This window comes from Camelus ferus, chromosome 3 (genome assembly GCF_009834535.1).
Source record: "Camelus ferus isolate YT-003-E chromosome 3, BCGSAC_Cfer_1.0, whole genome shotgun sequence".
Lineage (NCBI taxonomy): Eukaryota > Metazoa > Chordata > Mammalia > Artiodactyla > Camelidae > Camelus > Camelus ferus.
The window spans coordinates 52,680,233-52,706,789 of NC_045698.1; the positions used below are offsets into that span (position 1 = coordinate 52,680,233).

The following is a 26,557-nucleotide window of genomic DNA, read 5'->3' on the forward strand; positions in this document are numbered from 1 at the left end:
CTGTATACTGAGAAATTGGAAAACTTCACTGAGAGAAATTAAAACATATCTAAATAAATGGAGAAACAGACTGTGTTAATAGATTAGAAGATTTAATGTTCAGATGTCAGTTCTCATTTGATCTGTAGATTCAAATTAAAGTCCAGTAGGATTTGTGTGTTTTTGTTTTTGTTTTTAAACTGACCAGCTGGCTGTAAAATAGCTAGAGAAAGCCAGGTGATGTGGTAATAGTATAGGATAGACATGTAAATGAATGACCCAGAAATAGATCTGATTATATAGTCAGTTAGCTTTCCACATAGGTGACAGGGCAGTTCAGTGGGGGAAAAGAAGTCTTTACAACAAATGGTACTAGAACTGGATATCCACAGAGAAAAAGTGAACCTCAGTCTTTCTTATCTTATACCATAGACAGTTAATTTGAAATGCATCTTTGACCTAAACAATAAAGCTCATACTATAAAACTTTTAGATGAAAACATAGGAGAAGGTTTTTACAGTCTTTAGGAAGGAAAGGCAAAAAATAATTTTTTAATAGGATGCAGAATACTTGAGCCATAAACTTAAAAAATTTTGATAAATTGGACCTTGCTAAAATGAATACTTTTGCTCTTTGAAATATTAAGAAAATGAGAAGGCAAGCCAGAGACTGAAAGAAAGTAACTTGTAATACATTTGAAAAAGGAACTGGACAACTCAGTAAGATAAAACCTCAAAATTTAAAAAAAATGAGCTAAATATTTAGAAAGACAAAAAAAAAATTGATAAGTACATGCAGAGATGCTCAACATAGTCATCTGGGAAATCCAAATTGATAACATAATGAGGTACTATCACATACCCATTAGAGTGAGTATAAAAACAATTCTGGCCCTCACAAGGGCTAGTGAGGTTGTAAAGTAACTGGAAATCTCACATACATTCCTTACAGGATTTTAAAGTGGTACAGCCATTTTGGGAAATAGTTTTGCAGTTTCTTCAAAAGTTAAACATACACAGTTGACCTTTGAACAGCCTGAGGCATTGGTTCCAGGACCCACTATAGATACCCAAATCCTCAGATGCTTGAGTCCCAAAGAGGCTTTCCAAATCCATGGTTCCACATCCATGGATTGAGCCAACAGTGGATCGTGTAGCATTGTAGTATTTATAGAAAAAAAATCTGCCTGTAAGTGGACCCCTGAAGTTCAAACCCAAGTTGTTGAAGGGTCAACTTTACAACCTCACAAACTCAGCTCTTTGACCCCTCATTCTTTACACAAGAGAAGCAAAAACATCTATTCACAAAAAAGACTTATATACCAGTATTTGCTCCAGCATTATTCACGGTAGCCCCAAACTGGAACAACCCAAATAACTTCAACAAGTGAATGGATAAACTAAACACGGTATTTCCGTATAATAGAATAATATTCAACAATGCAAAGGAATTAACTATTGATAGACACAACAACAGACACATCTCAAAGTCAAGCTAAGCTGAAGAAGCCACATACAGGAGAGTATGTACTGTGTGAAGAGGTGGATGGCAAAGGAGGGCGAGGAATGTTTTGGAGGTGACAAATTTTTTGTATCTTGATTGTAGTGGTGGGTTTTTTGGACATACACAGCTTTCAGAAATCATCAAATCTAGCACTTCAGATAGATTCACTTGATGATATATGTAAATTAAACCCTAATAAATAGCTTACAAAACTTTGCCCTGAGTAAAAGATTCCAGAGTGTAAACTGTGTGCCTCCATTTACATGAAATTCTAGAAATGATTGTTTTAAACAGTTGTTGCCTGGGGTGGGACCGGGGAGATTGGTTCAGAGGAAGCAGGTGTAACAGAATCTTTTGGGGGGAGATTGATATGCTCCAAATCTTGATTATAGTGGCTGTTAACATGGGTATATAAATTTGTCAAAATTTGCTCTTAAACAGGTACATTATATTGTATGTAAATTATGACTCAGATGTTCTTTTTTTAAAGAAAAATAAATAAGTATGTATAAGTTTATGTAGAGACAAGCAAAGTGAGGTGATCAACATTGCCTGAAGATACATGGAAAAAGGGATTAATTGAGTTTCACCATTGAAGAATTAAGAATTCAGTAGGAAGTGAGTATGTATGTCTGTGTTAGAGAATGGATTTATTCCAGATATATATATATTAAAAAAAGGAATAGTATAGTGAACAGGCATAACAGTTGGGCTTTTAGTCACAGTTAATTATTTAAACATCACTGAATCATCAACCCAGCATCATCATGGAGGCCAATAACCAGCATGGCTGGGATTGAAAGACATGTTACTTGACTGTAAAGCCTGCTGTTGGTTTAGTATGGCTTGGGTCTAAGGATTTGTAGGAGATGAAGGGAAATGATGGTCAGGGACTAGAATGCTATATCATTCTATGGAATCTGACTTTTATTCTTTAGACTCTTAAAAAAGAATTTAATTTCCAGTGGTTTCATTTAACCTAGATACTAAAGTATAGTAGGAAAGAAGTTAACCTGGCATCTCAAGTGTGTAACATTTTATAATAACAATGCTCAATACATTTATTACATATTTTATATTAAATATTTCTTAATATAGCCTCATTATCTTTATACAAATGGAATAAAGATTTTTTATTAACCCTCTGCCTCATGTATAAGCATTAAGTAGCTCCTCCATAACCAGCATTATTTTAGGCCTAGAGGTCTTCCTGAAATATGCATCCCTTTAGGGAGCTCCCAGGCTCTAAGTCTAATATGCTGATTCTTAAAAATGTGACCCCCAGATGAGTAGCATCGGTATTGCCTAGCACCTTGTTGGAAATACAGATTCTTAAGCCTAACCTCAGATCTCCTTTATTGAAACCAGGGAGCTCAGCAATCTGTATTTTAACAAGTCTTCAAGTAATTGTGATATACACAAAAGTTTGAGAACCACATATCTAATAAAATTTGAAACAGCTAAGGGATGGAGCACACTGAATTCAGTTACATTCTCCTTGGGCCCCAGTTAAATGAGATTTTAACTAGATGGTCCTTTCTAGATTTTTAAACCTGGTTTCTCAGTGAGTCAGGGTTAGGTAGTGAATTGGCCTGCTGATAGTCTTCATGGCTTTTGTTCTACCTAAAAATAGGAATTGTTTATTTTTTTCTCTTCAGTACTATCTTAACAATACTCAGAAGTAACATTTAAGCTTCTCATATAAAACTAAGTATCCAAGCTAGTGATGTGCTTTATAATAAGTAATTCCATGCCAAGAAATTTGTTTATAAACTAGTCTCACTATCCTAGCTACCTAAACTGACACATACTTTTTTCCATATTAAAAACAGGCACTGTTTTCTTTCTAGCCTTGAAATTGAAAACAGAGGTGTCATTGTTTTTAGCACATGATCCAGCTGACCAAGGCTGTACATCTTCAGATTTGCCAAGTTAGGAAAAGAACTTAGTATCCTAGCTTAATGTCTTAGGTGCAATAAACTATAATCACGTTTTCAAGCGGCATTAGTTACTGAGTTTCAGAAGTCAGTTAAAAAACAGCATTTAAAGAGCATAGAATGTTTGCGTATATTTGAATACACATACAATGAAGGTAAAGATAATCCAACACAGTACACATTATCTCCAGATAATTACCACCAGGTTTTTATATTTTTTTCTCCTCAAAAAAGCCATAATGCAAGTTTTCTCACTTTAGTGTTTAACTGTGTGAGTGAAGAGGATTTCTGTCTTCATCATCTGAGTTTAGATGTTTTAATTTTGAGCACTGCTTGTTCTGTTTATTACATTTCTGTTCAACGATTGTGTCTGTTGGGTCTGATTGGAAAATCAAACCAGCTATTTCAGCAGAGGAAATTCAATACAAAGAAGTAGATATAACGTTAATGAGATAGATAAGAAGGCATCAGAGTTAATTGCAAAAGCAGCCACCACTCCTAGGATTGGAGGTTACAAAAAGAAGAGGTGGTAATTATTAAAGGATAGGTCCTGTGGAGCTGACCTCTGAGAGAGAGGACATTGCTCTCCTAGTGCTGGTATGTCAGATCTCAATGGAGAGAACCAGATCTCTGAGCATAGGGCACTGGTACCCTGGTGCTGGTTTGTCTTGGACACATGATGAGGCCAATTCTGCAAAGGTTGAAAACTGCAAACTGGATTCTGTTAGCTCCTTCAAGAAGGCATTGCAGATGCCTGGATGAAGAAGCAAATCTGGGATGATGGTCACAGGAACAGCAAACAGGAAAGTCAGGAAAGTACAATGATTTAGATCTTCTCCTTCAACTCTGAAAGCTCCTCCAACCCTTCCTATTGGCAAAGGCTAAATAGGGTTTTCAGGGCCTGAACCCTAGAATCACAGGGCAGAAGGTTAAACTTGGAGCTGGTAGAATCTACATATATTTTTAGACTTCAGGAAAAAAACCTAAGTGACCTAGCTTATGGTCTTAGGTACAATAAACATACAAGTTCTTTAAAGGATACAAAGTTTAATCATGTCATTGAAAAGGGCTTCAATCATGCATAACATGCTGAGTAAGAATTAAATTTTTTACTGTAGTGATCAGTTCGTTAAGTTTCTTTTTCATACTCGTGAATACTAATCTTTTGCTTTTTAACTTTAAAATCAGAGGTAATCACCGCAAAAGAAAGCGCATACCTTGATGGTTTTGTTACAGAAGACAAGTCTTTTAGAACCTTTAAATATAAACTCAAGTCTACCGCTTATTACTGCTAAGAATCCCATAGTGGTTTCCATTTGCCTGTCATACTAAGTACCAACTCCACAGCCTCCTCATAGTGATCATAACCTACTTTTCTAGTCCTTCCTCCCACTACTTTCATCTGTTTTACGTAAACTCTGCTAGGCTGGACTGCTCTGTCCTTTACCATACGTTGAACTTACTTGCCTCTAGGCTTTGGCTCAGATGAACTCTTATCTACAGCATGCCTTTTGCGTGGTGCTCTTTTCCCATAAACTCCCCATATAACTGTCAAAATCCTACCCTTCCTTCAAAGCTTTCTGCAGTTCATGAGCCTCAATAAAGTATGTCAGCTAAATGTATTCTTTACCCCCACGTCTTTCATGTTTCTTAAAATACCTTAATTCTGTTTATACATACATTCTTCACCATCTTCATTACCTGGCACAATTCTGCTTGTTCTTTAAGAACTCATCTACTCATTTTTCCTTTTAGAAAGTCTGCCCAGACCTCCCACCCCAGCCTCCACAGGTAGTGTTCCTTGTGTTTAATTGTCTTTGCTTGGCACTATTTTTATAGCCCCAGAAATGGAGTGCAAATAATTTTTCCAACTATAAAGATATTTAGGTTTTGATCATTCATCCACATCCTGTCCCTCCCCCACACTGGAAAAAAGAGGTTAAGTCTCTTAATTATGCCTCTTTCTGGGCCTCACATATGAAAACATGAGCTCATTGTTTGCTTAACTAGGAACAGGAAACTTAGGGTAATGTGTCTTCAGCCTGTCTAGTTCGTATGGCTTGTGAACCCAAGGAGAGATAAAAGCATTTTTTGTTGTTCATGATTATAAAAGCAGTGTATGTACAATACAAAAGATTTGGAAAGTACATATTTCAAATGGGAAGAAAACTCACTCATAATTCACCACCAAAAGATGACATCAATAATAATGTATTTTACAAACTCTTCATAAGCATTTTTACTTAGAACTGTATTTTATGGGAGTATTAAATACAACTTTATTATTAGCTATCTGGGATCCCTTTTTACCTTTATTTCAAACAACATTGCAGTGAACATCTTTGGTTGTTATTCTCTGAAGTCATTTTGTTAAATATCTTCAGAGATTATGGTGTCATAAAATACGTTCCAGGAAATTTTAATCAATTTTTAGTTCCACCCGGAAGTATATTATGTGTGCCTGTTTCATTGTGACCTCACTAACCCTGGTTAGTCTTGTTTTTAATATTTGCTTAATGAGTCTTTCTAAATGATTTGTCATCCTGACCATCTAAAAATAGCTGTTTTCTGTCTTCTCCTCCTCTCTCCTATACCAATTTATTCCTATCTGGATGCTTTTCTTTACAGGGGGAAAAACAGTTCTCCCTCTCAAACCTGCTCCAGATCTCCCATTAAAACAAAGCAGGGCCTACCCTCTTCCCCATGCTTTTCCCCTCTACTCACTCAATTTCTCAAAAGAATAATTATACATGTGTCTACATTTCTCTCATTAAAAAACCTGTATGGACATGAATTTTTTATTCACTCAATCATTCAGGAAATATTTTAGATTACCTAGTTCATGCCAGGCAGTGTGCTAGTGAAAAGAAAGCAAGCAAAGATAGAAACCACCTATGCCTTCTCTGCCCTCATAAAACATTCACAGTGGGAAGCAGGTAATGTTTGTAAGTTCATAAGGTAATATAAAGTATGATTGTGATAAGTGCTAAGAAGGAATGGTGTTTGTTACACTGAAGAGCTTACAGTGGTGAGTCAAGAAAGACGTCCATGAACCAGTAATTGAGCTGAGATCTGAAGATACGATGGGGATTAATAAACAAAAGGAGTTTGCCTATACTCCAGAACTGTTTTTGCCAAGTTCAGTAATCTTCATGCTGGTAGGTCCATGGGTGCTGGTTGTATATCTACTTGACCTAAGCAGTGTTTGATAGGGTTGATTTCTTGTCCATTGAATCTTGCTACTTAGGATTCTGATTCCTTACATGAACTCATCCACTCTTGTTATTTTAATTGTCTTCTGTGTGTCAAAGATACCCAAGCTTGTATCTCTGGACATGCCTTGCAAAGTCAAACTTAACATAGGCAGAATGAAATCCTTGACAATTCCATGCACATATTTTTTTCCCAGTAACCCTGGAATCATTCTTGACTTCTCCTGCTTCACCATTATCTCCCTTAATATTGCTGATAAATTGCTCCCTGTGTGCTGAGCACTATGCTAAATGCTCGTATGTTTTTTCCTCCATTTGAAGACTCTTCATTTGCTTAAGGAGAAGTATAGTGTTGCTTCATTTGTTGCTTAATTCTATTTATTGAGTGTGATAACTAACTTGATCAGTTGGTTTTTTTAAATTTTTTTTTTAGGAGGGAGATAATTCGGTTTGTTTGTTTATTACTTAATGGAGGGACTGGGGATTGAACCCACGGCGTTGTGCATGCTAAGCAGGTGCTCCACCACTAAGCTACACCCTCCCCTAGTGTTTTTTTGGTTGTTTTGTTTTGTTTTGTTTTGTTTTGTTTTGTGTTTTGATTGAAGTATAGTCAGTTGCAGTGTGTCAGTTTCTGGTTTACAGCATAATGTCCCAGTCATGCATATATATACATATGTTTGTTTCCATATTCTTTTTCATTAAAGGTTATTATAAGATATTGAATATAGTTCCTTGTGCTATACAGAAGAAATTTATTTTTTATCTATTTTTATATATAGTGGTTAACATTTGCAAATCTCAGACTCCCAAATTTATCCCTTCCTACGCCCTTTCCCTGGTAACCGTAGGATTGTTTACTGTGTGTTTCATTCGTAGATGAGTTCATTAGTGTCTTCTTTTTTCTTTTTTTTTCCTTTTTTTTTTTTTTTTTAGATTCCACGTATGAGTGATAATCATGATATTTTTCTTTCTCTCCCTGGCTTATTTCACTTAGAATGATGATCTCCAGGTCCATCCATGTTGCTGCAAATGGCATTATTTTGTTCTTTATTTATGGCTGAGTAGTTTCCATTGGGTAAACATAACACTACTTCTTTATCCAGTCATCTTGTCAGTGTACATTTAGGTTGTTTCCATGTCTTGGCTATTGTAAATAGTGCTGCTGTGAATATTGGGTATCTTTTCGAATTAGAGTTCCCTCCAGATACATGCCCAGGAGTGGGATTGCTAGATCATAGGGTAAGTCTATTTTTAGTCTTTTGAGGAATCTCCATACTGTTTTCCATAATGGCTACACCAAAATACATTCCCACCAGCAGAGTAGGAGGGTTCCCTTTTCTCCACAGCCTCTCCAGCATTTATCATTTGTGGACTTTTTAATGGTGACCATTCTGATTGGTGTGAGGTGATACCTCATTGTAGTTTTGATTTGCATTTCTCTGATAATTAGCAATATTAAGCATTTTTTCACGTGCCCGTTGGTCATTTGTATGTCTTCATTGGAGAATTTCTTGTTGAGGTCTTCTGCCCATTTTTGGATTGAGTTTATTTTTTTGTTATTAAATTGTATGAGCTATTTATATATTCTGGAAATTAAGCCTTTGTCAGTCATATCATTTGCAAATATTTTCTCTCATTCCATAGGTGGGCTTTGTGTTTTGTTTATGGTTTCCTTTGCTGTGCAAAAGCTTGTAAGTTTAATTAGATCCTATTTATTTTTGCTTTTATTTTTATTGCTGGGGTAGACTGCCCTAGGAGAACATTGCTAAGATTTATGTCAGAGAATGTTTTGCTTGTGTTTTCTTCTAGATTTATATTGTCTTGTCATTTGAGTTTATTTTTGTGAGTGGAGTGAGGGAGTGTTCTAACTTTATTGATTTACATGTTGCTGTCCAGTTTTCCCAACACCTCTTGCTGAAGAGAGTGTCTTTTCTCCGTTGTATAGTCTTGCCTCCTTTGTCAAGGATTAGTTGACCATAGGTCTGTGGGTTTATTTCTGGGTTCTCTTTTGTGTTCTATTCATCTGTGTGTCTGTTTTTGTGCCAATATCACACGGTTTTGATTACTGTAGCTTGGTCAGTTGTTTTAAAAGTGTATGAGGAGTGGATTAACATTTTTCTCCATAATGGTTTTTCCCCATCATCCTAATGTGATGTTATTAACTTCTTGTTTAATTTTTAAGTCTTTTTCTCAGTATGTAGTAAAGCAAGATGGGGTCTACAAAGGGTCTGTTGCTGCTTTTCCTGGATTATACCTTCCATTTTAACATACCTGTGTAAGATACACAAAACAAACTTATGATTACCAGGGGAAACGGGGTGGGGAAGGATAAATTGGGAGTTTGGGATTTGTAGATACTAAGTACTATATATAAAACAGATAAACAACAAGGTCCTACTGTATAGCACAGGGAACTATATTCAATATCTTGTAATGGCATACAATGAAAAAGAATATGAAAAAGAATACAAATATATGTATAAATGAATCACTGTGCTGCATACCAAAATTAACATTCTTTGTGACTCTTATGATACATAGCCAGTTTTTCTCTGTTACTTTTATCCAGAGTCCTTCAGTTGGCAGATAGACTGATTTCTATATATTGTTAATTTTTATCTTATTTATGTCAGTGATTAAAAATATTTTATTGACACAAATAATTCTTAACCTGAAAATCTAATTATCATAAAGGAGGAAATAAATTTCTCATCTCAGCACCCAAAATTAATGTCTTGATTTTATTATGTGATATTTTGTTGTATGTCTTTTGTTTATAAATGGAAGAGGGAAAGATGAAGAAGACAGAGGAAGAGGAAGGGGGAACAAATTTCTATGTCAAATATCTTCAACATTTTTGTCAATTTAATTGTTTTGTAAATTAATAGCTTCTCCAGAGTAGGGAGAAAACAAGTATTCTTTGTTTTAGTACCAAGCACAATGCCTGATATATAAACATTCAGTAAATGTTTAAAGAATGAATAAAAGAAAGAAATGATCTTTTAAATTTTTTTTTCTCTCTAAAGATTTCTATGGAGAATGATTACCTGGGTCCCCGAAGAATTGAAAGTCTACGAAAAGAAGATGCTGATTGGCAGCGGAAAGCTCATATGGCTGTACTGTCCATTCAGGATCTTACTGTCAAATATTTTGAAATAACAGCTAAAGCTCAAAAGGGTGAGTTTCCCAGTAAAATTATCCTCGTTAGGTATTTTCGAAAATGAGCGGTTTAAGTATTTTGTTTGCAGTAGTTGTATGGAAAAGTATATAAAGACCACTGCTAACAAGTTAAGGTATATCCTTTCAGTCTTTTCTAGGCATATATGTTAACATGTACCTCACCTTTAAAAAAATAATGGTAATGTGTAGCATAATTCAATACTGACGGTACTCATTCACAGTTACAGACCTTACAGCTTAAAAGCACAGTCCCCAACATGACTGCTTTTCCTTCAGACACTATTTGCAGATTTGGGGTGTCCTCAGGCCATTTGTATTTCTAACCAACTGGCTGCAGATATGGGGATTCCTGCAGTCCTTTTAGGTTCGAAAATTCACTACAGTGACTCACAGAACTCACGAAAACACATACTTAAAATTTACCTGGCATTAAAATAGTTATTCTGGATATTCTTTCAGCAAATCTACTTTTCCTTAAGTGTCACTGAAAACAGTTTATTCCTTCAGAATGCCGGTGCTGAGTAAGAATACCTTCCTTGATTCCTCAGCATCATTTGGCATTGTCATTTAGAAAAATATATACAGTACTATGTTTTTAAAATTTGCATTCCTTTGGTTATTACTGAGTGTTTATCTTTTTTGTTTTTGTGTAATAATTGATATTTGTATATCCTTCCTTTTTTCCCCAGTTATTACCTTCTGCCTATTTTTCTGATGATGGGTGATTTTTCCCCCATTGATCTATAAGAGTTCCTTATATATAGTTTTCAGAAGGCGAGTAAAACAGGCCCCTCTTTTACTTCCTTCCTTACATGAAGCCAGGTGTAGCCTAATTTTACTGCTTAACTTTTAAAAACATCTTAAATGAGTCATTTCTGACAAGTATACATATATTAGAACATGATTCCTTTAAACACCAGGACTGTTTTGCCTTATATGTTTTTATACATATAATGATCACCATATCACCATAGGGTATTATTACATGGTTGTTATCCTGATAATGTTGACAGTCATATTAGCAAAAATATTTATTCTTGCCAGCAGAGGGAGAGAAGAATCTGTTTTAGAAATATTGCAATACTGTTCTAGGGGTATTCCAAGCATTCTGTATTCACAAACAATGTTCCCATTACCTTCATATTCCTAAACTGTTGGAAAATAATTCCAGGTGAAGTGAGTGGCAGTTAGATGGAAGAATACATTCTATCAGTTGTTGGAGGACAAAGTATTGACTGAGTGTTGTGGTAGACGACAACTTGGGACAGAGAGCCGTGCTACAGACATAGTCCTTAAGTGGGAAACAAGAGGAAATGCTCCTGACTATTTGTGCAGAATATTTGATGTATGCTGTGATTACAAGTGAAAATGGCAGAAGTAGCAGATTAGGTCTTTAAGCAAGTTGAAATACTAGTTTAACCCTGCTTTTATAGACGAGTAACCTTGGTTTTAAATCACCAAAACTCCTCCCAGTTTCACATATCTGTTGAAGGTGTTGATAGTGAATACCATGCTTATTCTTTAGGATTGTTGGACAGATAGAGATAACACATGGAAAAAGTGCTTTAACATCATATAAATATGAGTGATTGTGGTGATGTGTGCATGAGAGAGAAGAAACAAAACAGACCATCTCTTTGTTTAATATTGCCATTGAAGTGAGAGGAACATTTGAATTTCTCTCATTTAATTCCCACAAAAGTCCGAGTAGGTACTGTATTTCCCTAATTTCATCACTCAGGGGAATTGAGCCCACAGACAGTTAAGTTTCTGCCCTAAGTTACATGCTGATGGGTAGAAGTGGGAATTTAAGTCAAAGCTGTCTAACTCCAAACCCCTTGCTGTTGTTTTTCTCCCCTCCGTGCACAACTGTATTGATGTTATGGTTGCATAAATATTTTTTAAAGATAGAGATTTAAAATGGCAGAATTATTTGATATTCAAACAACATAAGTAGATATTATTTGTTAAAAACCCTAAAATTAAGGATTAGATTGATGCTCAAATATGTTAGTGTTTAAAGGCCATAGAAAAACAGAGAAACCAAAAGAACTGTATTGAGAGGAGATTCTGAGTAAGCAGATTGCTCATTTGTCATAATAGGAACTAAAAGACTAAACCAATAAATAATGTTCATGAATGGAGGGAGTTGCAAGTTGGTTATATTAAGGCATTGAGACTAAGGGTGGGGTAGAATTGAGCATGAAAAACTGTTCTTTTCCACTGTAAGCCTTTCTGTACAGTTTAATTTTTAAGTATGTACTTGTATTCTTGTAAAAAAAAAACTAAGGTTTCATAAAATTCTGAGGCAAAGGTTACTGAGATACTTCCTTGAAAAGAGGGTAATGCTGTAGTAGCAGTACCAAAATACCAATCACTTAACCTCTGAACATATACAAGAAACTACTAGAGAATGTACACTGACTTAAAGACTACATCAAGTACTATGTAATCAGATTTCCTGCCTCTTTATGGTAGTTAAAGTGTGTCCCTGACCTTTTAAAGTGGTTGGGCATATGGATAGTTGGGTTAATTGTTTAAGGACACAAGATGAGCCAGTACCATACTACTATCAGTGATAAGCTTCTTTAACTGTAAGATATTAGCTGTTTGATTGTCAAAATGTTTCTTGAACAAAGCTTATTATTTGTGGCATACTAAAAAGTGTCCCCCCCCACCCCCCCCCCCCCCCGCACCGTGGTGGCGAGGAGAAGTTGGGTGTCTTCTCTGGGACTTGGTTGTCCTTCAACACTAACCTTTGCAGTGTAAGCTCTGTGCTAATAATGTTTAGGATTTATTTTGTCCTACATCACATCGTTACAGACTTCTTGACGAACTCAGAAGTACATAGATTTAAATAGTTTTTTTAAAACCTTGAATAGTTATGGTTCTGATTTTAACTTACATACCTAGGAAAAATATAAACCTTCATAAAATAAAGTTTTATAGAAACCTTAATATCACTCAACAATGTGAAGAGTATTTTTTTTAAGTTTTAAAATTAACCCCCCCAAAAGTTATTTCTGAGGATGATTACTTAAAATTCTTATTTAAGGCATTAGAATCTAAGATACTGTTGAATTTTTAGAACTGTTACAGGTAATTTATCATGGTGGTAGGATTTGTGTGTTTATCTTTGAGTGTGTGATCAGTGGAATCTAAGACTTTCTGATTCTTTATTTTCAAGTTGTTTCATGTCTTAATGCTTCAGTGTCTCTTTAAAAATTATCAATAGCTGTGTATGACCGAATGCGAGCAGATCAAAAGAAATTTGGTAAAGCGTCATGGGCAGCAGCCGCTGAACGCATGGAAAAACTCCAGTATGCAGTTTCTAAGGAGACTCTGCAGATGATGAGGGCTAAAGAGATATGTTTGGAACAGAGGAAACATGCACTAAAAGAAGAGGTAACAAAAACCATGAGAAAGTATATTTAAATTTTTTTTAAATTAAGATGTGCTATTTGACTATTTTGGGTGGGGAGGGGATGGATACAAGATTGATATTTTTCTGGCTCTTCAGTCCAGGGTTAACTTTGCACACTATCTCCACGAGATGGTAACTTTCACAACAGGGCCTGTGATAGAAGAGTTAGACGTGTGTGACTTTTTCACAGCATCCCTGTGTGACTGTAGTCAGCAACAATGTACTGTAAAAAAGGAGCATTCATTTCCTATCTCCCCACACCTAGGCACCCACCAATCCGTTTTTTATTTCTATAGATTAGTTATTCTGGACATTTCATATAAATGGAATCAGAAGATGTGACTTTTTTGACTGCTTTTCTTTCCTGTAGCATAATGTTTTCAGGGTTCAACCATGCTGTCACATGTATCATTCTTAATTTACTTTTTTTGCCAAATGATATACTACTGTATAGTTACAACACACTTTATGCATCTATCAGTTGATGAACAGTTGGGTTCTTTCTACTTTGGGAGCTTTATGAATAAAGCTTCTATGAATATTTCTATTTAAGGTTTTCATTTATATTGGTGTAAACCTAGGCGTGAAATGCTATTTAAACTGTTGAGTAACTGCCAGAATGTTTTCCCAAGCAGCTGTACCATTTACATTCCCACTAGCAGTGTGCACTCGATAGAATTCTCCACATCTTTCTTATATTATCACTAATACTGTTTTTTTTTAATTGTTATAACCAATCTGGTGGGTGTGAAGTGGTATCTCATTGTGATTTTGATTTGCATTTCTCTGATGACATTGATGTTATCTTTTTGTGTGCTTATTGGCCCCTTATGTGTCTTTAGAGAAATGTCTATTCATATCTTTTACTTGTTTTGAAATTGGATTTTTAAAATTACTGAGTTGAAAGAATTGCATATTCCAGGTATGTCTTTTGTCAGATATACGATATGCAAATATTTGCTCCCGTTTTCTGGATTGACCATATTGGCTTTTAATAACATTGAATTTATATTTGTGAATGTTGTACATTTTAGTCTCTAGAGAAGAATAAAACATCATCATTGCTTTTATTAATACAGCTTTATGTAAAATACTTTGCTCTATGTATGTATGCATGTTTAACTAGTATATGAGGTAACTTATAATATATCATGGCTATGATCTAGAAAGATCTTTCTGTTAATGAATTTTAAATTATGAACTTCTTTTTCTCTTACATTTTCTTATTTGCTGCTGTTGTTAAAGGTAAAACTGGAACTTGTTCTGGAATTTTCCACACTTCATTTAGACTCTCTTCACAGATTTCAGTTCCATCTCCTTTATGTTCCTAGCTTTCTCCTTTGTGTGACTAGCTGTCCAGAATTTTCTTAAGTTCTAGAACTTTAAAACTTAAAATGCCAGCATTTTATTTCTTCTGAGGTAGAATGTCACATTGGTTGGCTTTATTGTAACCAGGATGAATTGTACTGACAGCATAGGGCATCTAAAAGAGCTTCTGAGGGGTAAGATTTCTGACTGTTTGCTGTTGCAAGAACATCATCCTTGCTGGAATTGATCTCTGCTGGAAGAGGAAGGGTGAGGCTGAAATGGGCCAGAGAGTATGGGGTCATTTTCCCTGGGGTCATCCCAGTACCTTAATAGTCTGTTTTTTAGTGTTCTGAATTGTGTTTGAATTCTTCAAAGGATTTAGTAAGATTATAAGTTAGTCATTTTTGCCAGGTTTATGCTTGTTGAGTGATATAATATACATATTGTGATATATATATAATTCTCTGTTGATGACTGCCCTATTTTAATTAGCATTAATTTAAGGTGACCACATGACTCATAAGAAACAGACCAAATGTGATTTATTAAGCCCATCCCAAACAAATATTTTGCCAGTGAGTACTTTATAATACAGCACTACCCTGTGGTTTAAATTATGAGAAGACTTATGTTCTTTTAAAAAATGTTGATATGTTGCATCTCCTTAGGTTATTTTAAAAACAAAAAACTTCTTCGTGATGTGACAGTGACCATGGGTATAATGCTTAACTTCAAACAATTTTTAAACTAATGCTGAAATATTAAATACCACCCAGGCAAGTAAAATTTTATTCGACTTAGGAGTAAGTACTGTTCCTTTTCATCTATCTCCTTTTTAACTGAGTCTTGATTATAGTCATTCTCACCCCTACAGCTAGGAACGCTGTACTCAGAGAAAAATATACACATATACAGCTTTGTACACAAATTTAGTAGGTTCTTAAATCATCTGATCCCAGGTTGTCTGGTGGTGTTGGTATCTCTCCAACTAGATATGTTCTTATTTTTATTTTCAATGCAGATGCAGAGTTTGCAGGGTGGTACAGAAGCCATAGCTAGATTGGATCAGTTAGAAGCCGATTATTATGATCTACAACTTCAGTTGTATGAAGTGCAGTTTGAAATCTTAAAGTGTGAAGAGTTACTATTGACAGCACAGCTGGAAAGCATCAAAAGACTTGTATCGGGTATGATGTACATCTAACCACTTAAATCCACAAAAATGTATTTGAATGAATGATGGAATTTCACCATGCATTTGTTTGCACACCTAGGGAAAGTATACATGGACTCCAGCTATATTTTTTCTGCTGAAACTGAAAAAAATGTCTTAATGTAAAGTCAAACAAATGGTTTAGTAGAAGTAGAGTGCAAATATGTTATTACCTTTGTAAAATACTTATTTGGTAAGTAACTTACTTTGTTGCTTCAGCCAAAATTTGTATTCTCAGATTTCGAATTTGGGGAGCAAGGGTCACGGCATCTTACACTGAGCACTTAACTGTGTGCTGGCCATTGCTAAGCCCTTTGCAGACACATTCCTCCTATGAGGTGTATTTCCCAATAATCACTATTTTACAAAGAAACTCAAGATGTAATGGCTTTGCCTGAGGTTACGGAGTCAGTGAGTGGATCAGAACCCTCGTCTCTCTGGCTCTAAAGCCCATGCTTTTACCTACTACTATCCCTTGTTGCTGTTTTGTAACAGAAAAGAGAGATGAAGTGGTATACTATGACACTTATGAAAGCATGGAGGCCATGCTGGAGAAGGAGGAGATGGCATCATCTGTGCACTTACAGAGAGAAGAGCTACAGAAACTTCAGCAGAAAGCACGCCAGCTGGAGGCAAGACGTGGACGGGTTTCAGCCAAGAAAGCATACCTCAGAAATAAAAAGGTTATGTATTTATTGAATTTATAACCGTAATGCTACGTCTTGCTTTTATTTATTACTTAATCCTTGACCCATATCTAATAATTCTAGCCCAGTTTGTCACTAATACTTATCTTTTAAAACTAAGTAAGAGTTACCTCTTCTCAATACTTGGCCCATTATATTGACATTACGTAGTTATCTAAGAATTACCCTCTTAAACACATTAGAATAGCCAGCGGTGATGTGCTGTTTGCCCCAGCCACCCCAAAGCTGACTCTGCTTGGGCATGACAGCAGGACTCCATGTAATGCAATTCCTGGCTCCTTCTTACTTTAGGAGGCCAGGGATGCTCTACAATTAAGTAGACTGGTTCTGACCTCAGTCTTCAGGGACATTTTAATTTTTATGTAAAAACACTTACCAATTTAATCCATGTTTTTCACTCTTCATTCTTACATTAGTCTAAATCTTGAAGTAGGGGAACTTACTGCCAGAGATTCTGCCCATTTACACTGGAAGCCTCTGGTCTGCTGCAGCTCATCATATCACACAGTCAGGGGTCTCTGAATGGTTTTGCCCTTCTGCCCTCCCCTCTCCATGTCCCCAGACCCCCAGGTCCAACAACTGAGGTGACAACTGCAGAGGGACAGAGGAGTGACAGAAGGCTGGAAAGAGAGGACATTAGAAACTTTTCCAAAAAGAAGGATAATGAGAAGATCAACCATGTGATACAAAAAGATAAAAATAGACTCTCTATGTGACATCGTACATTCCTTATTGTCTACATGCCTACGTGCCTGGGGTCACAGGCTCCCTGGTTAATCTGGCAGCTGCAACAGAATTTAATACCCAGGGGTAGTTCTGATGATAAGTGAATCATGCCCCACCTTTCTTCTTGAAAGAACAAAGATGGTCTCTTGCTGTGCCATGAAGACTTGGTCTATACTTTGTTAACTTTTATTAAATTAAATTTTCAAGAAGAATAACATCCTTCTTTTTGTATATTACCTTCTTTAACACTCCTAGTAGCCAAAAAGCATTCTCATACTTGATTTGGTGGCAAACTCAGACCTGAACGAATATATAAGTACTCATTTCTTTGTCCTGCTTACTTTGACTATTCTTATATTTCACTCAAAATACTTCTTACTCTACTTCAGATCCTGCTGGAGTTACTGGGTAATAGGTGGCATATGCAACATATCACCTTGCTAAAATAAAAAGATTCAAAATTCTAAAACTCTGCTCTAAATTAGGAATTGTAGACTTGTATCCTCATTTTATAACCAAGGGAACTAAGGTTTCCAGCAGTTAAATGAACCTCCCAAGGAAAAGCAGCTAGTATGGATCAAAGATAGGATTCTACCCTAGATTTATGTGATGTAGAAGCTTGAGTCCTATTTAATACTATTTTCATGTGATCAGAATCAGCATACCTGTCACATACTATTATCATACTTTCTAGTCTTTAAGGTCTCCTTTAGCTCCAAAGTCTCTGACCAGAATATTCAGATTTTATGCTACTGTTGAAACCAGTGCAGGCAAGATCACATTCATCACAGAGTGCTCAAGAAACAGGCTTTTAATCAGGAATTATGTATCCTTTTTTCTTCATACTAGTTTAAAGAGTACAGTAATACTTAGAATCTTCTGATCACAGTCTTCAGAGTTGAGAGAGACTTTTGAAATTAGGTATGCCCTTCTTCCACTCTACCATGCCCTTCTGAAAAAGGGAGAAGTCAGGAATTCCGGAGATGTTAAGTTTAATAGAAGAGTTTAATAAATTATTTTGGATTTATGTAGCTTCAGTATTCCAGATGAGAAACCAGAGATGACTTAACTTGATATTTTGCTATGTAGGTATATGTCAATATTAAAATTTAATTTATCAAATAAGTCGTTTCACTTAAATTAAAATACATTTCATGTATTTATAGGAAATTTGTATCGCAAAACACAATGAAAAATTCCAACAGCGCCTTCAGAGTGAAGATGAATATAGGACCCACCACACAGTACAACTAGTAAGTTTGTACTCTTGAAAACTTACAGTAAAACTTCGATTTTTACATATTTCAAAGTGAATGACATCTATAGAGAATAAGAAAAATGTTATAAATAGATACTAGCCTTATGTCACTATACAGCCATCCCTCAGTATCCATGGGAGAAACTGGTTCCAGGACACCCTGTCCCCACTCTCCCCCACCAAATACCAAAATCTGTGAGTGCTCCAGCCCCTAGTATAAAATGGCATAGTACTTGGGTATAACCTACACACACCCTCCTATATTTTCTAAGGCATCTCTCAATTACTTATGGTACCTTATATTATGTGACTAGTTCAACAAATTTTTGCTTTTTGGAACCTTCTGTGTTTTTCCCCCCAAGTATTTTCATTCCAGTGATTTGGAACCTTCAGACACAGAGGGCCAACTGTGTATATACTTCATTATTTATTTATTTATTTTTTTAACATTTTTTATTGATTTATAATATACTTCATTATTTAAAGCAGTTTTTTAAGGCAAAAATGAGTAGAAATAGAAGGAATAACCATATACCTCCACACACGGACAGCTCTCCCCACCAGTGAAACCTGCACAGGAGTGGTACATTTGTTACAGTACAGTCTGAGCCAACATTGACACGTCATTATCACCCAGAGGCCATAGTTTATCCTTAGTGCTGTACATTCTTCTGGTTTTGCCAAATATATAATGACACGAATCCACCATTATAGTACTATACAGAATATTTTCACTGCCCTAAAAATCCCCTGCACTCCACCTATTCACATCCCTCTCTCCACAGAATCCTGGCAACCACTGATCTTTTGTTTGCCATTTCCCAGAATGTTTAATTGGAATCATACAGTATGTTGCCTTTTCATAATGGCATATTTAAATTGTAATATGCACTTCCTCCGTGTATATTCATGGCATGGTAGCTTATTTCTTTTTAGCAGTGATTAATTTTCTGGATGTGCCACAGTTTATTTATCCATTCACCTAGTGAAGGACATCTTCGTTGCTTCTGGGTTTTGACAATTATGAATAAAGCTGATAACTTGTGGAAGTTTTTGTGTACACATAAAGTATTCAGCTCTTTTGGGTATATACCAAAGAACATGATTGCTGGATCTTACGGGAAGAGTATGCTTACTTGTAGAAAACTGCCCAGCTGTCTTCCAAAGTGGCTGCACCATTTTGCATTCCCACGAGCAGTGAGCTGATTTTGCTCCACATCCACACCAGCATTTAGTGTTGTCAGTGTTTTGGATTTTAGCCATTCTAGTAAGTGTATATTGGTATCTCATAGTTGTTTTAGTTTGCAGTTCTCTATTGGTGTATTTTGTTGGGCATGTTCTCACAATGCTTATCTACCATCTGTACCTCTTCTTTAGTTAGGTTAGATCTTTTGTTCCCTTTTTAATTGGGTTATGGGTTTACTTAATTGTTTTGAAAAATCTTTGTATGTTCTGGATAATAGCCCCTTTCAGACATGTCTATTACAAATGTTTTCTTCCAATCTGTAGCTTACCTTTTCATCTGCAGAACAAAGTTTTTCATTTTAATGTCCAGCTTATCCGTTCTTTCTTTCATCTACCTTTGGTGTATTTTAAAAGTCATCACCAAATCCAAGGTCATCTAGATTTTCTCTTGTGTTATATTCTTGGAGCTTTATACTCTTGCATTTTACGTTTAGGTCTGTGATCCATTCTGAGTTAATCTTTGTGAAGGGTGTAAGGCTAAACTTTTTTTTTTTTAACCTGATCTTCTGCTTTAAATGTAGGTGTCCAGTTACTCTAGCACCATTTGCTGAAAAGATGGCCATTTTGTCATTAAATTTCCTTTGCTCCTTTGTTAAAGACCAGTTGATTATATTTGTGTAGGCTCTCTCTTCTGTTCCATTGATCTCGGTCTTCTACCTCTTTAAGTAAACTTTGAAATCAGCTTAACAGTAACTACAAAATAAACAACTAGTATTTTGATTAAGACTGCATTGAATCTGTAAGTCAAGCTGGGAATAATTGACACCTTAATGATACTGAGTCTTTGTGTACTTGAACAAGGAATATCTCTTCATTTATTTGATTCTTTGATTTTCTTTTATATGCCTTATATAGACTGTGTGCACATTTTATTAGATTTACGCTCTTAATCTGTTGATCTTTTTTGAGGGGTGGGAATGTTAATAGTATTGTAGTGGTAATATAAAAGGTTTTTAATTTCTAATTCCAGTGGTTCCTTGCTGTATATTAGAAAGCAATTGACTTGTAATATGTCAACCATGATTTTTCTCTATATAGACAATTATGTCTTATGCAAATAAAAGCAGTTTAGTTCTTTTGTCCCAATCAGTATACCTTTTATTTACTGTTCTTGTTGCATTAAGTAGGACTTCCAGTGTAGTGTTGGAAAGGAGTGGTGAGAGGAGACTTCGTCTTTTCTAGATTTTCTAGTTTGTGATGAAGTTATGTTAGCTGCTGTTGAGCAAGTTCCCCTCTAGTTATAATTTGCTGAGATCATTAGTTCACTTTAAAAAAAAAAAAAGTCACATTAAAATCTCCCACTCCCAGTATTGCTGTATCTCATCATGCCTGCAGTATATTATTATAGTAGTCTTTTTAGACATTTATGTCTTAGATTAGTCAACACCAAAAATGTTGACATGAGAATGCTACTCAATTTGCATGTTTAAAATATTTCTTTCTTCAGTGGCACGTTAAGTTAAATTAGTCTGTATTATTATTATTATTATTATTATAGTATTAGTTTACCCATAAACTGTAGGATTCATCTTAAATTAATAGCAAAATTATTGTACTTTTATTGTTCATTACTGTCTTCAGGGCTCAGAACTGCTTTGTAAGGAAGATTAGACTAGGGGCCAGCTTAAGAGTTAGATGAATAAGAGTGTCTCCTACTATCACCATCAGTACCTGTACTATCAGCTTGTTATTGAGATTCCACACTTAGAATTTGTTCTTATTGCATGAAGATTTTGGATTCTGGTGAAATGCCAATACTTTTGTGGATGGGGTAACTAATTAGCTTTTTAGAACAAATAAGGGTCAAATCCTTTCTCAAGAGTTTTATGGGGGGGGCAAAGATGAATAAAAATGAGGAAATTGATACTTCAGGGAATCTCAAAGATCAGTGTCTTATAATTTTATCTAATACCAGCTTTGGATAGAATACCTAATTGTAGCAGAATCAATCCATTAATCATCTATTCTTTAACATGCATACCCAGCGGAAAATGAAAGTTAGATCAAAGCTTGTTTTTCAAATCTAGTTTTAAACCACCTTTATCAATCTGTTGGGTTGTAGATTATTTAAAATGTTGATCCCTGGATTTTTAACCTTACTGTTCCAAAATTTCTTTTGGAAATCCTTGGGATTCAGGAACTCAGGAAGTTTAGTTTAATATTTGATAGTAAACTCTACAGAATGAAGAAAATGTAATATTACTTGCTCATCATTTTTTTTTAAAGCTTAGAGACAAATTGAGTACAATAAGGAAATGGTGGTCAGGAAGCAAGTCAGTTTCCCCCATTAAAAAGAATGTGGTGTTATTTTATGTAACAGCATTCATAAAATAGACATGGAGTACTTTTAAGCTGCCATTTATGGACTGATGAGAACTTTTAAGGTCTTGCACATGATGTGGCTTCTTTAAAACTACTCACTGCCTTCATGCTCTGGTAATGTGCTCTACCTGTTGTCTGTTCTCATTTTATTAAAACAATATTCTGCTATGAAAACCTTCTATTATTGCTTTTATTGAAGCACTATACAACTATTTATACACACATACACAGAAAAGTATATAATTCATAACTGTTTAACTTTCACAAGATGAACATATGTATGCTACCAGTACCCAGGCTGATAAACAGAATGTCAACAGAAACCTCAAAGCCCCTTGTGTCACCACCGAGTTAGTACCCTCTACCCACCAACGGGTAAATTATCTGCATTAAATGACTTTCCCAAAGTCTCTCAGCTAGCAGAGGGGAGTGAGGGTGGGGAAGGGGGGTACTTGGTACTCCACCCAGGCTGTCTGTTACTCCCTGTGCCCTTAAACACAGTATGTTTTATGAAGAGCCCATATAAGCTCATCAGTTAATGCCTCGAGTCTGAAACTTTCTTCTTATCTTTCCATTTGGGATCTTCTATTTTTAGTTTTGTTTAGGGTTGAGGGAGTAATTAGGTTTATTTATTTATCTTTTAATGGAGGTACTGGGATTGAACCAGGACCTTGTGCATGCTAAGCACATACTCTGCCACTGAGATACAGTATCCCCCTGCTTTAGATTATAGTGAGATCTGACTCTAGATAGACCAGCTGTCAGACCAGCAGTATGATTAATCAGTTTTATTTCTGAACTTCACATTCAATTCTTTATGTATTTGTTAGAGATTCACAGTTTGAAAACACCAATCATCTCTTAGATAACTGATTTTTTCTCAAGTACTAAGCACTATATCCATTGAATAACATACTCTTAAGTATAGAAAAATCTTTTCATCTCTGATCCTGGGCTACACTACAAGCCTTAGAAATACCCTTTGTCCCTGAGTATGCCAGTGTGGGAAGGCACAAGTTCACTCCCAACTCCAGGTGGTTACCAGATGTAGTTTTCCTTTGTTTTGCTGACTCAGCTACGTGAATGGAAGTGAATAAGGATTAGGGGTGAGGAGTTGGGGTAAGTTCTTGCCTCACTGTGTCCTTGAGCCATTCTGGGCTTTCCTCTCTAAAGGACAGAACCTACATGGGACCTTATGTCTGCTTTTAATGAAGAACTGAGACCATGTCTTCTCTTTAATTTCCCATCCAGAAGCCTTTACGATTATGTAGCATTCTGGGACTGTTACTGAGAGATGCCTTACTTTGTATCTACTAATTTGTTAATGGTCTTTGTGAACTCTTAAGACCCTCCCAGTGAGAGTTCTCTAAATGGGAAACGTCTTTTTGACCTGTCAGAAGGCAAAGAGATGGAAGAAAGTTCATCTTTACTCACCCTTGCCCCACCCTGACCATCAGTCCAAAGGGGCTGATTACACACAAAGGATCCAGCGCACCTCACCAAGAGGTAAAAGTGGAAATGATCTGTATTGTGTGTGGTAGTTACATCCCTCTAGGGAACTGGTTGGACATCATGGCACTCTTCGGTGCATTCCCTAATTGGTAACTGCATACCAGTTACCTGTCCTTCAATAGTGAGGTTGTCAAAAACACTATTTTCATTCTTTATCCTTCTGCCAAGAATTCTACTTTCTTTCCTTTAGAAAGGAATTTAGGTTTAACTTTGCCAACATGGAGGGGTAGTTGCACTGTTAATCCAGACTGGAAATACAGAATAAAAGAGGTTTGGGATTGGAGAATGGGAAGGAAAAAATGAAACTGATCACAAGAAGAACAGATTCAGTAATAGTAGGTATTATCTGCAGAACACCAGGCTTAACCTATATATAATATCTAAATTACTGACCAAGTGGTTTTTTATTTTTAAGGTAAACTATTTGAGTTAGCAGAATATATAGCAGCTGTAAGCATTGCATACTGAAGTTGTTTAAGTGAGAACCCCAAAGATGAAACATTTTTCAGTTAAGAGAAGATACTATGTTACTTTACAGAGTAAACATCTTTAATTGGGAATACATACAAAAAGTGAAACAGCAATATCATTTCTGTTAAAAACCATTTCATGCCATAAAACATTTTGCTTAATGCGTCATTCTTTATCTGCATTGTTTTGTGTATTGGGAGAACTCTCTTCTTTTTTCCTATAAATGATAAAATTATGGACACATCATAATGGAATTACTGTTGATTTTTTACCAGAAAAGAGAAAAATTGCATGATGAAGAAGAAAGAAAAAGTGCCTGGGTTAGCCAAGAAAGACAGAGAACACTGGATAGACTTCGAACCTTTAAACAGGTAGTAAAAGTATGGTCAATTTATTATTTTTCATTGCTGTTTAAACAGAACTGTATACACATTCCTATTGTAAGATTTCTTTGTATTAGAAAGACTTGATTTTCCCTTTGTTATTTGGTAAATAATTATAGTCATGGTAGACCTTTTAAATTGAACCTTGGCTTACCTTTTCCGTAGTAAGAGGAATGGTCAGGACCTCTGAGAAGCCTGGATTCCTCTTGAGTTGTGAGTTAGTTCACAACCGAGAATCCATTTCACGCATCCACTTGTTATTAATTCCATATACGTCAGCCTTTGGTAATTTGTGGAAATGAGCAATGGCAGAATTAGAAGATGGATCAGCACACATGAGAAGAACTTGAGCAGTTCTCTTGCAAGGCTAATCCATGACTCTGGACATTGATATTGCAGCAGCTAAACGTTTTCTTGGAATGGGCTTAAACCAGGTAGTTCTAGTTCTTGGTGTATTCAGGAGTCTTACTTCCACCCTGTGTTCTGAGGGATCACCTTATAGGTGAAGGAAGGTTTTTTTGTTTTTTTTTTTAAGGACGCTTTTAATCAAGTGAAAAGGGTTGGACTGAGTGGGAATGGGGTCCTTAACACAAGGATAAGCCTTGTGTTAAGAAAATATTGCCTACCAATGCTTTAATGCTAGGTTTTACATAGTAAAAAATGAGAGTTCTGTGTATCAGTACTCCAAGAAATTTTATTCCTTCTATTCTATCATAAAATGCATATATTATTTTCAGAGCTTTAAAAAAAAGCCATGTAAACCTTTTAAAGAGAACAGTAATGTTTTAATTTTTATCTGTAAGCATTTGAAAATACATGTAAGAAATTAAGAATAGTTTTTTGTTAGCTTTCTGCATACCAATAGCATATATATTTGACATCACATGCTATTTTATATTTTACATTGGTATTATTTTTCCATTTAAATTAGTAATTTTGTTGACTAAAGATATTTCAGAAAAGCATGTAGTAATTCTGAACAGTTGACCTTTTAACTGGATACAAGGGGACAAGGATTTGATGATAAACAGGTAATAAAAAGTTTGGTCATAATTATTTTAAAAGGTGTTACAGTTTGGTTTTCTGCATATTTTCCCTAAAAAATCACAAAAGCTCTAAAATAACGTTATATTGGAGGGAGAAAATAAACAGCCATTTGTTAATAAATGGTTTTAATATAATCTAACCAGTTAAAATAACTTCTGATTTTTTTAGAGGTACCCTGGTCAGGTGATACTTAAATCAACCAGACTGCGACTGGCTCATGCAAGAAGAAGAAGTGCAGCCAGTCCTGTGCCCTGTGAAGGCCAGTGCGACTCTCTACAGGTAGGAGAGAAAAACAAGGAGGTGGAGGAAGGACGAGGCACACTCCGGTCACCCCAGGCACCAGAAGCCCAAAGCCTCACACAACTTGAAGATAAGTCATTAGCACAACTTGAAGCCACATCATTACCTCTCAGTGGTGTTACCTCTGAACTGCCTCCCACTGTATCTCTTCCACTTTTAAATAATACTGACCTTAGGCCTGGTTGTGTTATAGTAGATCCACTCCCACCGCCTCTCCCTCCAACGCCTCCCCCTCCACCTCCCCCTCCACCTCCCCCACCGCCACCACCTCTGCCTGTTGGCAAGGACAGCACCCCAGAGACACTGGAGAAAGATCTGCTTAGAATGGAGGGGACCGAGAAGAGGATCCCAAAGTCAGCTAGCGCCCCCTCAGCACACCTCTTTGACAGCAGCCAGCTGGTCAGCGCCAGGAAGAAGCTCAAAAAGACTGCTGAAGGTTTGCAGAGGAGGAGAAGTAAGTTAAAAAGATATTTTTGTGCTCATCTGTTGACTAAGTGAGGCATATAATCAAAGGACTGTTTGTTTCCTAGGATATTACGAAGATTTAAACATTTCGTTTTTGGACTTTATTTGATAGCAGACAGGTTTTCAGGGTCTCAGCCCAGCAGAATTCTTAACCAACCCATTTTCAAATGTGTGAAGACACAGAAATGTGTACCTTCTTGTGCTCTTAGTTTTTAAAATTATGTATCTTCTGACTGAGTCTATTTGGTAACATATATTAGATGGCTCCTTCTGCGCTGAACTGATTCTAAGTTTCAGAAGAACAAGAAAGGTATTCACATCAGCAAAGGGAAGCTACCTGGGGAGGACTGTCACACTAGGACAA

General features: G+C 35.9%; 1 protein-coding gene across 1 annotated transcript in view; it reads left to right on the forward strand.

Moving 5' to 3' along the window:
* JMY (junction mediating and regulatory protein, p53 cofactor) overlaps positions 1 to 26,557 on the forward strand; it is a 62,026-nt gene that overhangs the window by 24,966 nt on the left and 10,503 nt on the right. The window contains 7 exon segments of the mRNA XM_032474961.1: positions 9,659 to 9,809; positions 13,048 to 13,217; positions 15,566 to 15,731; positions 16,253 to 16,440; positions 18,357 to 18,443; positions 24,274 to 24,369; positions 25,597 to 26,182. Coding sequence (XP_032330852.1) covers positions 9,659 to 9,809; positions 13,048 to 13,217; positions 15,566 to 15,731; positions 16,253 to 16,440; positions 18,357 to 18,443; positions 24,274 to 24,369; positions 25,597 to 26,182 — 1,444 coding nt within the window.